At 48.7% G+C, this 15,847-nt stretch overlaps 1 protein-coding gene across 2 annotated transcripts in view; it reads right to left on the reverse strand.

Moving 5' to 3' along the window:
* Positions 1 to 13,682, reverse strand: part of CWH43 (cell wall biogenesis 43 C-terminal homolog) — a 45,768-nt gene extending 32,086 nt beyond the window's left edge. The window contains exons 1-6 of one of the 2 annotated variants that reach the window (XM_070410517.1): positions 13,509 to 13,682; positions 11,538 to 11,729; positions 9,252 to 9,372; positions 6,144 to 6,298; positions 3,831 to 4,032; positions 427 to 515 (exon numbers count right to left, since the gene is read on the reverse strand). In XM_070410517.1, coding sequence (XP_070266618.1) covers positions 427 to 515; positions 3,831 to 4,032; positions 6,144 to 6,298; positions 9,252 to 9,372; positions 11,538 to 11,729; positions 13,509 to 13,551 — 802 coding nt within the window. In that variant the 5' untranslated portion in view covers positions 13,552 to 13,682. The remainder of the gene's footprint in view (positions 1 to 426; positions 516 to 3,830; positions 4,033 to 6,143; positions 6,299 to 9,251; positions 9,373 to 11,537; positions 11,730 to 13,508) is intronic. The other variant, XM_070410507.1, reaches the window with a different exon arrangement.
* Between the last annotated feature and the right edge of the window lie 2,165 nt (positions 13,683 to 15,847).

Here is a 15,847-nt window from a genome sequence, read left to right on the forward strand (position 1 = left end):
CAGGAAATGCAGGCCTCATTATGGAGTCCCAAAGGAGGGCATTCCTGAAAACCAGAGAAGCAAGGAATATTGGAGAGGGAGGAGGTCTGGCAACAAGGCAATGTTCAACCCTCCATCTCCTCAGATCTTCGGTAAACCGGAAGGCACCTGACACATGTGTCTTAGATAAGTCGTTTGGGAGATGGGGGAGATCATGTAAGTAGAGTCAGGACAGAATTAGACCGCTACAGGAGGAGAGGCGAAATGAAATAGGAGGAAGTGTAATCTGGAGACACTGTCATTGGCAACCACAGTGACAGATGGGCCATAGGGCCTGCAGCTGGTTATAACAGCACACGGCTGCCTTGGTCATCTCCATCCAGTCTAGATGCACATGCTTGCAACCAAGCTGAACAACTGGCATACCTGCAGCTAAACTCCACATACCTGTAACCCACCAGAGTAAACTGGTACCCGGGAACCATGAACAAGTCGGAAGCATCAACCCGCTCACCAAAGCCAGGAGAATTGCACCTCTGTGGGAAGAAGAAAAAAAAAGACATGCCATAAGACTTCTGACATTATTAATATTTCATTGCCCCATCTGTGAAAAAGAAAAATATCTCCTACTTCTGGGTACAGCCAAGAGATAATATGAGATATTGAGAGCCCATGGGAACCCATGTTATATACAGTCAGAACTCTGACTTTAAGTAAATCATATGTGCAGTCTCATGCTCAGTGAAGGACCTAAGTTTCCTCAGACTATTAAATTATAGTCCAAACAGGCCATGTGACTCATTTTAAATGACCCTGACAAAGACAAAAATAGAAAGTCATTGGGAATAGTTTTTATTTAGTTTGCCTCTTCTCTCCTCTGCCTCAATAATGCCTTTGTCTGCGGTTTCTGCCTTCCTGAGACCTCTGTCAGTTGGATAAGTAATTGATAGTTGTGTGTTTTTAAAACAATCACACACTTTCATTCATTTGCTGATTTGGAAGAAAAAATAATTTAACTAAACTTTTGTGGGGAAATCCAGCAGCAATAGCAGCAAAGACAGGGCACTCAACCAAGTAGCTATAATATAAATTAGCACTTACTACCTTGTAGGCACTGTTTTCAGATGTTTATGTTTACTTACATTAGCTCATTTAATCCTCCTGAGTTTGTAGGCAAATGCTATTATTGTTTGCAGAGGAGGACACTGGGGGAAAGAGCACTTAAGTAAGTGGCTACGGTCCTACATAGCAGCACACGCAGGACAGAGAATCCCAAAGAGGCGCTCGGGCTCTGGGGTGAGGCTCCCAGCTGCTAGCCTGCCCGTCCCTGCATCCTAAGGTTAAAGACCGTCCTGGGTCCACAGAAGACCAGATGTGACAAAAGGCCATGGAGGACACTGTTGGTCTTTTTCTATCCCCAAGTCAACAAAAATGTTTCTGAGGACCTACTATGTGCCAGGCTGTCTTCTAGGGACTAGAGACACATCCATGAACAAAGATCCCTTTCCTCCATAGGAGTCACGTTCAGTGGGGGAAAGGGGACAGAATAAATACAATTAATCAGTAGTGCAGACTATCAGAAGCTGGAAAGTGCTATGGAAGAGTAAGAGTAACCGAGTCGGGAGGCCTGGGGTGGGCTGATGGGAAACCGGAACACAAGACTAAGACAGTGCCCTGCTCCCTCACCCTCCCAGAGCCTGTAGTCTGAACATCTGGATGATCCTTCAGTTTCCCAGGGTCCCTTCAGCATCCTCTGAGCCTCTCTCTCACCTTTCTCTCGTCTCTCGTATCTCTAACCCATCAAAACTTATCCATGACCCGTCCCGTAAGTCAAATCTAGTGAATTTTCTAAAGCAATTCCTACTATGATGGTGCAACATTTCTCCAACAGGGGTTCTGAAAAACACCAGTTTTTTGAGATGTGAATAGGGGTGCTAAAGAAGGAATTCCTTGTCTCAATAAGTTTAAGAAACTTTCAGGAGTCTCTAATATAATCATTTGCCTTGTGAAGCACAAAGAAAGAATGTGAGATGCAGTATTTGATCTGGAAGACTTTTTTTCCCTCTCAGAGTGCCTACTAACATCTCAAGAAATCCGCGTTCCACAGAACATAGTTTGGGAATGCTGGTCTCGTGAGTTACATCTCCATCTGCAATGTCTTGCCCCGACATATAGAATCACAAAACATCTGAAAAGAAAGCTGTCACTGTACAGTGAGAAAACGGCCAGGGATGTCACGTGACTGGTCCAAAGTTGAATAGTAGTTCCTTTCTCAGTCCCTGCCTTCAAGAGCATGATGTCTAGAAAGGAAGACATAACTGTCATGTTTTTTTAAAATTGTAATACAGAATAATAAGAAAAGATATGTGGGGGTGGAGATCCAAGCGAGTATGTGGCATAAAGGAATCCTTGGGAGAGTCAGAGAAGATTTCACAAAGGAGATGCCTGAGCTGGGTTTTGAAGGGTGAGTAAGAGCTTGCCAGGATATCAAGACAGAGAAGGTAGCCCAGACAGGGACGATCACATAAACTGAGATGGAGGACTGGAACAGTCTGGCACTTCTGAGGAACTGAAAGTGATGTCAGCCCAGGTGAAGCACAGGGATAAGATAGAGAGCAGAGAGCGTTTGTAAAAGTGAGGGGTGTGTGTGTGTGTGTGTGTGTGTGTGTGTGTGTGTGTGAGCACGCTCGCAGATCCTGTCTCTGTGACCTGGTATGGGGAGTTGGCGGGGGTGGGGGGAGACCTGAAAGGTTTCAAGCAAGTGAGGGATGGAGTCAGATTTGCATTTTAGAGAGCTCACTCTGGGGCAGTGTGGAGAAGGCCACACCAGAGAGAGACCATTAGAAGACAATAGCATGGCCTGGGTGAAAGATGGTGAGGACTCCACTGAGGCAGATGTGGTTGCAGACAGGGAAGAAGTTACAGATTCTTTCAGAGAAGCAGTAGAACTGACCGAACATAATGCCCAATTAGATTCAGAAAATGAAGAAGACTCAGAATCGCAGGATGACTTGGCAGAGTGAACCAAGGCATGGAGGAGGAAGAGCATGTTTGGGGACTGGGAGCTGCTGAGTCCAGATGTGGACATGCTGAGCTTGAGACATCTGTGGGATGTGCCCAAAGGTTTGCCGGGGGCAGTTTTTGTACATGTATCCAAATATGGGAATTTCAGCACTTTAAGAGAAAACATATCTAAGGCAGATGTTTTAAAGGTCCCTCCAATCTTTTAACACGAATGGCTGGACTTTGCTGCAGGAGGTAGGAGGTTCCAGGAAGAGTAGAGAGAAAATAATGAGGACCGAGCACATGGACCAACACTTAAACTCAGGACTGCTGACTCCTGGGTGCCCCAGGGTTGCAGCAGGTTCCAAAGTAGAGGATGCAGAGATCTCCCAGGGCTTTCGTCCTTTGCAGAGAATCAAGACCTACGCCCAGGCTGCCAACCCAGTCCCTCATCAGGGCACTCTGGTCTCATCCTACCAAATGCCCAACTGTAATGGGGAAAGTGGGGGAGGTTTCTGGTGAAAATGGCCAGGGAGTGCCATGCCTTCCCTGCCACTGAGCCTGGTCTTCTGTGCGGGGATTCCTCAGAGTTTCAGGATGCCCGTGCAGGAGCTCCCAGAACCTCTTGCTTAGCTGTGCACAGTCCTCAACCCCCTCATTCACCTCGCAGCAATCCTTCAGTATTGGCCCATACTCTTCTGTCTCCTCCGTCCCCAGAGAGCACAGTAATGTCATGCACCATTTCTAATGTCCAAGGGAAATAGAGTAGGAAATATCTGGCCATCACAGATCTAGCTGCTCAACAAAGAAGGCACTTCTTCCTTCAACCACAACAAACCCAAACTCACCCAAATGGGTTAGGATCTGGGCCTCGATGGGGATGCCCACTCACTGCCCATCTGGAAACAAGAGAGACTTCTCCAAAAATCCAGTGGGTGAGGAACACAAGACTGCCAAAGGCAGCCCCTGCCAGCAACCAGGGAGGCCTAGAGGCCATCCCTTTGGCTGCCTCGCTGGTCTTTTTCCCCTCAGGTTTACTGCAGTCGCCATCTAGAATAAAAAAATAATGGAAAAGGATTGATTACATGGAAATGTGCCCTCTACCTTTTTTTTAAAAAATATATTTTATTTATTTTATTACAGAGAGGAAGGGAGAGAGATAGAGAGTTAGAAACATCGATGAAAGAGAAACATCGATCAGCTCCCTCCTGCACATCTCCTACTGAGGATGTGTCCACAACCCAGGTACATGCCCTTGACCGGAATCGAACCTGGGACCCTTCAGTCCGCAGGCCGACGCTCTATCCACTGAGCCAAACCGGTTTTGGCAGCTAGATACTTGTTGATTACTATTGATTGCTCCTATTTGTTAGCATACAGACAGTTTTATTCCAGGAAATTTCTTTGTAGGAAAGGAGAGCCTGTTGGGCAGAAGCTCTCTGCAGGACAGAAGGCCTCCTTTGGGGCTGCCCTAGGGTCCAGCAGCCCGATTTCACAAGAAGAAAGCCATTCTGCCAGCAAAGGAGTCCGAGAAAGGAGAAGCAGAGCTGAAAGCTCTGGGGATGGGAGAGGTGGTGAAGGCAGAGGGGAGGTCAAGGCCTGAGGCTAAACAGTCTTTGGAGAAGAGAGATCCCGAAGCTAAATTTGCTGAGCAATTGCTATATGTGGTGGGTGACCTTGCCTCCGGACCCAGCAGATATGTAATAAAACCACAAAAAAAAAAAATGCTTGGTATGATCAGATATCCTGGGGAAGCTGGTGAGGAGTCTGGAGTTTTGTAAATGTGACCACAGGGGGGAAAGCAGGAAGGGACCAACAACTGGGTCACACAAATTAAAAACAGTAGCAAGAAGAAAACACAAGTCAGGAAAGGTAAAGGATCCCCTAACGTTCAGATCCTTATCACGCTGTACCTGTAAAATTTGCTGCCTGAGTTTCCACCTTTAGATGTTAGTGTTTTATAAGATACTAGAGGCCCGGTGCACAATATTCGTGCACTGGGCTGGGGGGTCCCTCAGCCCAACCTGTGCCCTCTTGCAGTCGGACATTCCCCGAGGGGCCTTTATCGCTGCCACAGAGGCAAGAGAGGCTCCCGCCACTGCCGCTGGGCTTGCCAGCCATGAGCCCGGCTTCTGGCTGAGCAGCGCTCCCCCTGTGGGAGTGCACTGACCACCAGTGGGCAACTCCTGCATTGAGCATCTGCCCCCTGTTGGTCAGTGCACATCACAGCGACCAGTCGTTCAGTCAATTTGCATATTAGCCTTTTATTATATAGGATAAAACACATATTAGGACACTAAACCAAGTTCTAAATGTTCTAACTAATATTACTGTCACTTGACCAATTTACTTGCATGATGTTCCTCTAGTCTCACTACCCCCAGCCCATGCTAGAATCAGGGCCAAAGGGGAATTACACAAGCACTTTGTTCATGGTGAGCCAAAATCCTCTAAACTTCCATGAATCTGTGAGATCTGTCCTTGTATTTACAAAAGAACAGTGAGTCATTGAGAGTCACACAAAGAGCCAGGGGCAAATTAATTAGAACCTGGTAACACTTCTCCCTTCTTTTCAGAAGGGTGTTGAGCTAGCCTATGAAGCAAGCATCCAAGTTTGGTATGTGTCTATCACCAGAGACAGGCAATTTGAACGGTGGTGTGAATATGCAAGATTTCCTTTCTTTTCAAGTTTCAGATTTAGAGTTTAATTATCTTAGACAGACACCTAGAAATAAAAGCCCAGGTAGTTCCCACAGCCCTAGCTCACAAATAACTTTCCACTGTGAAGGAGATACCCTGGGGTCACAGAGAGAGGGGGATGAAGGACGCCACCCTGGAGAGCCCTGTCCAGAGGGGAAGAGGAGGGAGATGGGCTGGAAGCCAGCCGGGAGCACAGGGCCTGGTCTACTCTCCCTCTCCCCAGTGACACAAGCCAGAGACAGCGTTTTATTGTCACCCGCTGTACTAGCAAGGAAAAGGCTCTTTCTGCTTGGATAACAGTCCACTGCCTGGGCCTGTTACTGTCTCAGAGGGAGAAAAAGTTGAAAAAGAGAAATAGTTCAGAAGGACTATTTTAATCTTTCCAAGATAGGTTACATTTAGATCAGAAATATAAACTAGGCAAGAGAGAATATCCCTGAATAAATCCAGCATACACTTACCTGTGGAAATGCGATCAAGTGTGGCTATGGTACTTAACGTTAGTATCACCCTGTTAGACATCTGATAACTCCAGATTGGGTTTAGTGAAGTGTACCATATGCGGAGAACAACAAGAAGAATCTGTCCCAACACGAATCCCCAGATTCTGAGGTACCTGGAAGTGCAAAAGTATTTTCTTGTTTGTTTGTTTTCTGCCTCTGGTTGTTTCTTTCTTTCTTTTTTTAGTTTATCTTTATTGTAGAACGTGTTTTTAATGACTTTTTGTGTGCTTTCAATGCACTGCATCCATCATGAATTTCATACATTCATAAAATGAATACATGAAATAGTCTGATTGGTAATTTGTAGTAATATACATGATTTAGCCTTTATCTAGCCCAGTGATGGCGAACCTATGACATGCGTGTCAGAGGTGACACACGAACTCATTTTTTTGGTTAATTTTTCTTTGTTAAATGGCATTTAAATATATAAAATAAATATCAAAAATATAAGTCTTTGTTTTACTATGGTTGCAAATATCAAAAAATTTCTATATGTGACACGGCACCAGAGTTAAGTTAGGGTTTTTCAAAATGCTGACATGCCGAGCTCAAAAGGTTCGTCATCACTGGTCTAGCCCATTATCTAGGCAACTTGTCAAAATTCCTTCATTCTCAAAACATTATTAAGACTGATGGCAGTATTCACACCTGATCTTATGAAAAGGGGCTGGGGGTGGCAGGGAGAGAGAGACTGTTAGAAGGCAAGATGGAAGGTAAATACAATAACCTAGAACTCTTGGTCCCAACTTTCCCTTTGGTAACTGATCACTACACTCATTTTTTAAAGTTATCTTCATTGTTGAAAGTATTACAGATGTCCCCCACCTTTTTAAAATATGTTTTTATTGATTTCAGAGAGAGGAAGGGAGAGGGAGAGAGAGATAGAAACATCAATGATGAAAGAGAATCATTGATCGACTGCCTCTTGCACGCCCCCTACTGGAGATTGAGCCTGCAACCCAGATATGTACCCTGACCAGGAATCAAACCTTGACCTCCTGGTTCATAGGATGACACTCAACCACTGAGACATAAGATGACATTCAACCACTGAGCCACACCGGCTGGGCTACACTTATTAATCTACTAGAGACCCAGTGTATGAACTCGTGCACAAATTCATGCATGGGTGGGGTCCCTCGGCCTGGCCGGCGACCAAGGCCTATTGGGGGCTGGTTGGCCGGGGGAAGGGACCCCGGGAGGTTGGCTGGCTGGCCCCCCCGTCGGGGCCTATTGGGGGGGGGGCGGCTGGCATGGGGGAGGGGCCGCAGGAGGTTGGCTGTGGGAGCACACTGACCACCAGGGGGCAGCTCCTGCGTTGAGCTGGTGGTCAGTGAGCATCATAGCAACTGGTCGACCGGTGGTTCCGGTCGTTCCAGTGGTTCGGTGGTAACAGTCACTTAGGCTTTTATATATATATAGACTAGAGGCCCGGTGCACAAAAACTTGTGCACTCGGGGGTCCCTCAGCCCAGCCTGTGCCCTCTCACAGTCTGGGACCCCTCGGGGGATGTCCACCTGTTGGCTTAGGCCTGCTCCCCGGGGGATTGTGCCTAAGCTGGCAGTGATACATCCCTTGGGGGATGTCCACTTGCCAGCAGGCTGAAGCTGCAGTTGAACATCCACAGAGCTGCTGAGGAGGCAGGAGAGGCTCCCACCATCGCCGCTGTGATGCCGTCAGCCTGGCTTGTGGCTGAGCAGAGCTCCCCCTGTGGGAGTGCACTGACTACCAGGGGGAAGCTCCTGCATTGAGCATCTGCCCCCTGGTGGTCAGTGTGTGTCATAGTGACCAGTCATTCCCAGTCATTCTGCTGTTAGGGTCAATTTGCACATTACCGCCCTAACGGGTTTGGCTCAGTGGATAGAGCGTCGGCCTGCCGACTGAAGGGTTCCAGGTTCGATTCTCGTCAAGGGCATGTACTCTGGTTGCATACACATCCCCAGTAGGGGGTGTGCAGGAGGCAGCTGATCGAAGTTTCGCTCTCATCAATGTTTCTAACTCTCTATCCCTCTCCCTTCCTCTCTGTAAAAAATCAATAAAATATATTTGGAAAAAAAAATTGCATGTGCACATTACCCTTTTATTATATAGGATGGAAGCCTGGTGCACGGGTGGGAGCCAGCTGGTTTGCCCTGAAGGGTGTCCTGGATCAGGGTGGGCAGGGGACCCCCAGCTCCCTATGATCGTCCATGCCGCCCCTGCTCACGATCGCTGGCTCTGCCCATGCTCAGGCCTAACACCTCTGGCCAAGGCATTAGGCCTGGGCAAGGGACCCCCAGGACCCCACCATCGCCAACTCGGCCCCTGCTCCCTGTGATTGACGGCTCCGCCCTAATGCCTCTCACCCAGGCATTAGGCCTGGGCAGGGGACCCACAGCTCTCCAAGGGACCTCCTGCTCCACCCCTTCCCAGGCCTAACGCCTGTGGCCAAGGCATTAGGCCTGGGCAGGGGACCCCAAGCTCCCACCATCAGCGACTCTGCCCCTGCTCCCCATGATCGCTGGCTCCGCCCCTGCCCGGGCCTTATGCCTCTGGCCGAGGCATTAGGCCCGGGCAGGGGACCCCCCCAGCTGCAGCCACCTCCCAGATCGTGGGCTCCGCCTCTGCCCGGGCCTAAGGTCCCGGGCAGCGGGGACTCCCAGCTGCAGCCGCCCCCCAATCGTGGGCTCCGCCCCTGCCCGGCTCCCATCGCTGGCTCCACCCCTACTTCCCGCTATCACTGGCCAGTGGGGGAAAGGCACAGGATTCTCCAATCATGGCTGGGGGGCAGGGCAAAGGCGGACCTGGGGGCCGCCTTTGCCCTGCCCCCTGGCTCTTAGCTCCCCCCTGGGTTTCCGATCACTGTCAGTGCCAGGGGGCTTCTTCCATGCTTTCCCTTTTGCCTCCCTGCATTGTGCCTACATATGCAAATTAACCGCCATCTTTGTTGGCAGTTAACCGCCATCTTGGCTGGTGATTAATTTGCATATCTCGCTAATTAGCCAATGGGAAGGGTAGCGGTCGTATGCTAATTACCATGTTTCTCTTTTATTAGAAGATAGGTGAATAGGATTCAAACCATACCTTTGCAAACCACTTCCTGTCCACCATGTCACGGCTTGCACTATCAGTGAGGAAGACACACCAAGCGCAAGGATCACCAGCCGAAGTTCGGCATTTGGAGCCTGGAAGGAGGCTATGCTGCCTAGAAACAAATTACAGAGAGTTAAATATTTCTGGCAGCCACACCTTGGTACTCAGTTCCCTGCATTTTATAACTGTTGTGTCTGATACCATTTTTATACTCAGGAAGAGAGAGTTAATGGAAAATTGTGTGTGTGCATAAATCTTTTTAAAATTTTATTGAGATATAATTCATACCGTAAAATTTACCCTGTTAAAGTGTATAATTTCATGGTTTTTTATATATTCACAAAGTTGTGTTATAATAATAGTGCATTTTGTTTATCCACTATCTAATTCCGGAATATTTTCATCACCCCGAGAAGAAATCCATACCTGTTAGCCATCACTCCCTTTTCTTCTTCCCCACCCCCACCCCCTAGCAATCATCATCTACTTCCTGCTCATATAAATTTTCCTATTTTGGAAATTTCATATAAGGGAATCATAAAATATGTAGCCTTCTGTGACTGGCTTCTTTCACTTAGCATAATGTTTTCGAGATTCATCCATGTTGTAGAATGTTATCAGTACATCATTCCTTTTCATGGCTGAATAATATTTCATTGCATGGATGTCCTGCATTTTGTTTATCCATTCATCAGTTGATGAGCACTTGGGTTGTTTCCACTTTGGGGCTATTATAAATAACTAGAGGCCCAGTGCACAAAATTAGTGCATGAGTAGGGTCTCTAGGTCTGGCCAGCGATTAGGGCTGGCTGGGGCCTTCCTTCATTCCACGCCACCCCCTGGTGGTCAGCGCACGTCATAGTGAGCGATCGAACTTCTGGTCTCCCAGCCGAACTCCTGAGGGGACACTTTGCATATTAGCCTTTTATATATATAGATGCTGCTATGAACATTTGTGTACAAGGTCTTGTGTGAACATATGTTTTCATTTTTTTAGGTAAATACCAGGAGTGGAGGTGATGAGTCATAGGATAACATTTTTATGAACTGACAAACTGCTTTCCAAAGCTGCAGCACCATTTTACATTCACCAGCAACGTGTGACTGTTCCAGTTTCTCCACATCCTTGCCAACACTTGTTATTGTCTATCTTTTTATAGCCATTCTAATGGGTCAAAATCTTTAAGGTAAAAAATAACCCAAATTGCCCAAGGTGTTTTGGCTCAGCAGATAGAGCATCAGCTTGTGGACTGAAGGGTCCCAGGTTCAATTCCAGTCAAGGGCACATGCCCAGGTTACAGGCTCAATCCGGGGGGGGGGGGGGGGGGGGGGGGATGAGTGTGCAGGAGACAGCCTGATCAATGATTCTCACTCATCATTGATGTTTTTATTTCTCTCTCCCTCTCCGTTCCTCTCTGAAATCAATAAAAATATATTTTAAAAAATAACCCAAATTAATAGCAGAATGAACTAGATATATTCCTGGAAGTGGAATTTCTTGGTGAAAGAGTATGTACACATTTGCAATTTTGACCAAAACTGTTAAATTAGCCTTCATAGAGAGGTTTGCCAAATTAGATTCCCACTGGTAGTGAATGAGTGTCTGCTTCCCATCCTTACAATACAGTGTTATCAGACTTTATTTTTTTGCCAACCCAATAGGTAAAACTATACATAAGTATATTGTGAATACAATTTGTATCCTACACATCTTAGTACATTTTTAAATAAACAATTACATTTCATTTCCAGTAAACTGATGGTAGCCTTTGCCCACTTTCCTATTGAGTTGTTGGTCCTTTATTTATTACTAATTTGTGAAAAAACCATATATTAGGGAAATTAGCCCTTTGACTAAAAGAACTGCAAATATTTTTCCTACGTTGTTGTTTGACTTTGCTTACTATAGTTTTGGTCACACATAATTTTCATATTTTTATGCAGTGTCCTTTAACAATTTTAATGGTTTCTGAGTTTTGTGTCATATTTGGGGGGAACGAATACAATATATTCAAGCGTTGAACTGTTGACCAAGGTTTCTTTCCCCTTGTCATTTCATGATACTTAAGCTTTTCCAATCTGATAGGAAAATTAGAAATGTAAAATACATGGGCTTTTTGTCTACTCCTCCAATTTTACTAAAACTCTTGAGGTAGTAGTAAGAGAAAGAGAATCTTTTTTCTAATTCAAACATTTAGCATTCAGAGAACAGTCTACATATTTTCATTTGATTTTTAACTAAAAATAAAACGTAAAGAAATACTTTCAAATAATTACCAACAGCAAGGATCCGCAGCAGGGCTAGCGTCCACTTCTTGTGCACCAGCTTCCAGACAGGAGTAGTTATGAGGAATAGCGGAGAGAGAAAAGCTACGCCAAAAACTTCCAGCCCGGTGAGCTCCAGGGTTTGCAGGGGAAAGTAATAAATCATCGGAGGCAGGTCATGCCAGAGAGACCAAGTAACGTATCCTAGAAGAAAAAGGTTTTTCAGAGAAAGACCAAGGGTAACTTTGTCATCTTTTCAAACAGTAACCCCGCCCCTCCACTAGGTCCTCCCGGTATTAAAGTCTCTTCATTTGGAACATCCGGGTTGAAGTGGGTTTCCTATCAGGACCTTGATTGACATTTCCTTACCTAAGTTGCCTTTCAGAATGAGAAATATGAAAACCGACAAGAGAAACGAGCACTACACGGATAGGCAGGTCGGTTAGTCAACATGTTCTTGCGCGTAGACTGTTTTAAACCCAACCCTCAGGAAACAGCAAGCGGCAGTGGAATACCCAGCTCTGAAGTCAGTTTCATTTCTGCCAATGACTGTGAATCTACAATAATGATGCTTACCTTCTGCTAGGCTCTGTGCTAAGGATTTACACACATCATCTCTCTTATTCCTCACACAACCCATGTCCTCTGAGGTTGACATTATTTCTACTCCTCTCTTACAAATGCAAAACAAGTCTCCTGAGACTCGGAAAGTGAAGTAATTGTCTCAAGTCACAAAAGCAGCAAAGGCGGAATAAACTTAAATCCACACAGTCTAGCTCCAAACATAGCTTTCTAATGACCAAGTGTACTAACTTTCTTCCAAGTTACTTCTCAGCGTCCTTTTCTTTTCTTTTTAAATTTTTTTTAAAATATGATTTTAATGATTTTTAGAGAGAGAGGAAGGGAGAGGGATAGATAGAAACATGGATGAGACAGAAACATCATCGATGGCCGGCCTCCTGCACTCCCCTACAGGGGATGGAGCCCCCCAGCCCGGGCCCTGACAGTGACCTCTTGGTTCATGGGTTGACGCTAACCACTTAGCACACCGGCCTGGCTCTGCCTCCTTTTCTTAATCAGCAAAATAGCACTTTTAACCACCTTAGAGTTCAGCTTAAATGAGATCAAGTACAAAGAGTACCTAGCACCTAGGTACTTACTGCCAGTCGCTTTACATGGCCTGACTCATGAGATACCGACTGAGGCAGAAACATGGGCCCTCTGAACACTACCGGCTCCCAGAAAACCAAGTTCTCAGCCAGGCGCCCCTCCCGGGCCAGAGGAAAGCCTGTTTCATGTCGAACTGCGAGATCCCAGCCGTCTCCCAACGTTTGTCTAGGAACTCTGATTCATTCCACGCCAACAGAGTTACACCGGTAATTGTTCGTGGGATTTTTCTGTAAAGCTACTAAGCGAGCCCATGGGACCCGAGTCCTATGCTTTTCGCCAAATGCCCAAACGTGCAGCCTCCGCCCCCGAGGCCACCCGTGCGCGCCCACACCAGCAGCAGCAGCTCCTGCCTGTGCGCTCGCCCACGGCCGCCGGAGGACACGGTGCCCCTTTTCTTCTGGCTTTTTCTAAGTTAAACCTAAAGGTCTCGGGTGGGGAGGAGGGCAGCTCCGTGGAGCGGCCGGTACCGGCCGCGCGAGTCCAAGGCCGACACGCGGAGAATGCGCGCGTCCTCGGGGGGCGACCCCACGCTGGCTTGGGAACCCGGAGGCACGGGTCCCGCAGGCGCCTCGCCGAATCCTCGGCCTCGGAGCCTCGATCGGGGTCTTTTCTATTCCCCCTGCGCTAGCAGACGTTCCCAGGGGGCGATAAGCATCTCTCCTCTGGGCACTGAGAGCGCTTTTCTTCCTCGCGGGGCTCAGCCAGCCCTCCGAGCGCGGGGGCTCCGGGCCAGGCAGGGGGGCGGGGGGGGGGGGGGGACCGGGGGAGGGAGCCGGCCCCCGCGAGCCCGCGGCCAGAGCGGCCTCGGCTTACCCAGCCAGGTCTCCAGCAGGACTTCTCTCCACAGGGAGCGCATGGCCGCGGCGCGGGGCGGCGCTTTCTAGGAAAGCAGGAGGGGGCCCGCCTGCCGTGCGCACCCTGCGACCCCGCCTGTCGCCGCGTCCTCCTGGGCCCTGCGTTCGCGCCCCGCGTCCTCTCGCCAAGTCTGCAGCCGCCCTCGGGCCCCTGTGCCCAGCTCAGGCTTGGGTGGGGCGGCAGCCTCCGCCCGGCCACACCTAGACCAGCCCGCCTGGCCTGGCGCCGCCAGTGCCCGCTCCGCTGCCACCGCCGCGGGCGCCTCGCGTCCCCAGGTCCTCGTGCCGCCTGCGCTGCGCCGCTTCAGCCAAAGGGACAGCACTCTGCAGGGGACATGCGCGCGAGCATGGCGACCTGGGGGACCCCGCCGTCGGGCAAATCCCGGAGCCGCCCCCGGATGGAGCGCAGCCAGCGCACAGGAGGGCAGGAACGAGTGCGCCTGGGACCAGCGGTGCCCTGGTTTAAACAAGAAGGCAAAGGGAAGGGCAGCCGGTAAGACGGGCTCTGGAGCTTTGGGCCGACAAGTGTGAACAGGACTCTCTCGTCCTTAAGGCTTGGGCGACGCTCCGGAGGCGAGCGGGCTTTTGGCGAGAGGCACTGCCTCTTCGCAGCTTGGGTTGTGAGCATATTGCATCCTGGAAAGGTGATCAAAAAATTCTAGAGGGCCCCGCCCACGTGGCTCAGTGGTTGAGCACTGACCTGGGAACCAAGAGGTTGCGTTAGATTCCGGGTCAGGGCACATGCCCAGGTTGCAGGCTCGATCTGCAATGTGGGGCGTTCAAGAGGCAGCTGATCAATGATTCTCCCTCATCATTGATGTTTCAATCTCTCTCTCTCCCTTCCTCTCTGAAATCAATAAAAATATTTTTTAAAAAAATTCTAGATGTCACAGGATTTTTGGTGGCTTTCAGAGATGTAGCAATGAAAGGGGGGCCCAGCATTAGAATTTGGGAACCGGCTAATATTGTAAGAAATATTAATCATGCTCTGTTAACCATTATTGTTTTATTCTGATTAAAGAAGGCACATTCTACCCTGGCTGGAGCCACCTGGAGATGCAGCCCTTTCTCCCCATTTGGAGCTGCCTATTATCCTGGAAAGATTCACAAAGATTTGTTACAGAAACCAGAATCGCCAGCCCTTTGAAGATCCCCAGCCCTTTTGCACACCTGCAGGCTTTGCAGACCTCCAGCCTGCTAACCTGTTAACTGCCCATCTGGCACTCTCTTTGACTATTTCCCCATGTAACCCCAACCCTTGCATATGGCTAAGCCCTTTGAAGACCCCTAGTCCTTTTGCATATCTGTAAACTGCCCTTTTGCCCTTGTGCTTTTGCTATGTAAGCAACTGGCTTATGGTGAGGTGCAGAGCAGATTTCTGTGGCTGACCTGCTGTTCTCTCATACTGCGGGCAGTACTGGAATAAATGCTCATCTATGATTCAGTCCTGTCTCTGCTTCATTGGCTCGAGTAGTGACAGGCAGCACGGACCCATTGTTTGTCCAGTTACAGCAACACTTGCTCTGGGGAGAGAAAACAGGGGGGAGTGGAAACTGCCCTCCTTAATGAAACAGGAATCTTAGGGGAATATAGGCAGGCTTAGGGAATATTTAGAATTGGGGTCCATGGAAAAACACAGGGCTATAGATTGGGAGAAGGTACATCTCCATAACACACCTGGTAGCCAGGTGCAGTTCCATAACACAAGGTAGCCAGGTGCAGTTCCATAACACAAGGTAGCCAGGTGCAGTTCCATAGCACAAGGAAGCCAGGTGCAGGAGCAGCAACAGTTGCATTTACATAAGACAAGGGAGCTGGAAGTAGCTAAAAATGTCTATATCTATATATATAAAAGGCTAATATGCAAATAGACTGGAACAACCGGTTGCTATGATGTGCACTGACCACAAAGGAGCACACGCAGAACATGGTGGGCATCAGGTGTGGTGGGATGGTGGAGCAGGTGAGCAGGGGCGCCAGTCCAAAGTGGGGCACTGGCCGCTGTCATTGGGGCGAGCCTCTGGTGGTTACTAAAAATTCTTTGCTCCTGTGTGCTGCAGTCCTGCCCGGTGCTCGCACCTGTTGCCGGTGCCAGCCTCGCTCGCACCCGCTGCCAGTGCCAGAGCCATTGCTCACACCCGTTGCCGGTGCCCAGCGCCAGCTCTGATTTCTCAGTGCCATCAGCTGATGTGAGCAGTGGCTGCTGGCCTCAATCGCCCCTCAGGGTTTCTCCACCTCCCCCTACTCCTGAGGGGCAATCGGGGCCAGCAGCTGCCTCTTGCACCCACTACCAGCGAC

The sequence above is a fragment of the Myotis yumanensis genome, unplaced genomic scaffold, assembly GCF_028538775.1.
Source record: "Myotis yumanensis isolate MYYU_CA2020_CCGP unplaced genomic scaffold, mMyoYum1.0.hap1 SCAF_1, whole genome shotgun sequence".
NCBI lineage: Eukaryota > Metazoa > Chordata > Mammalia > Chiroptera > Vespertilionidae > Myotis > Myotis yumanensis.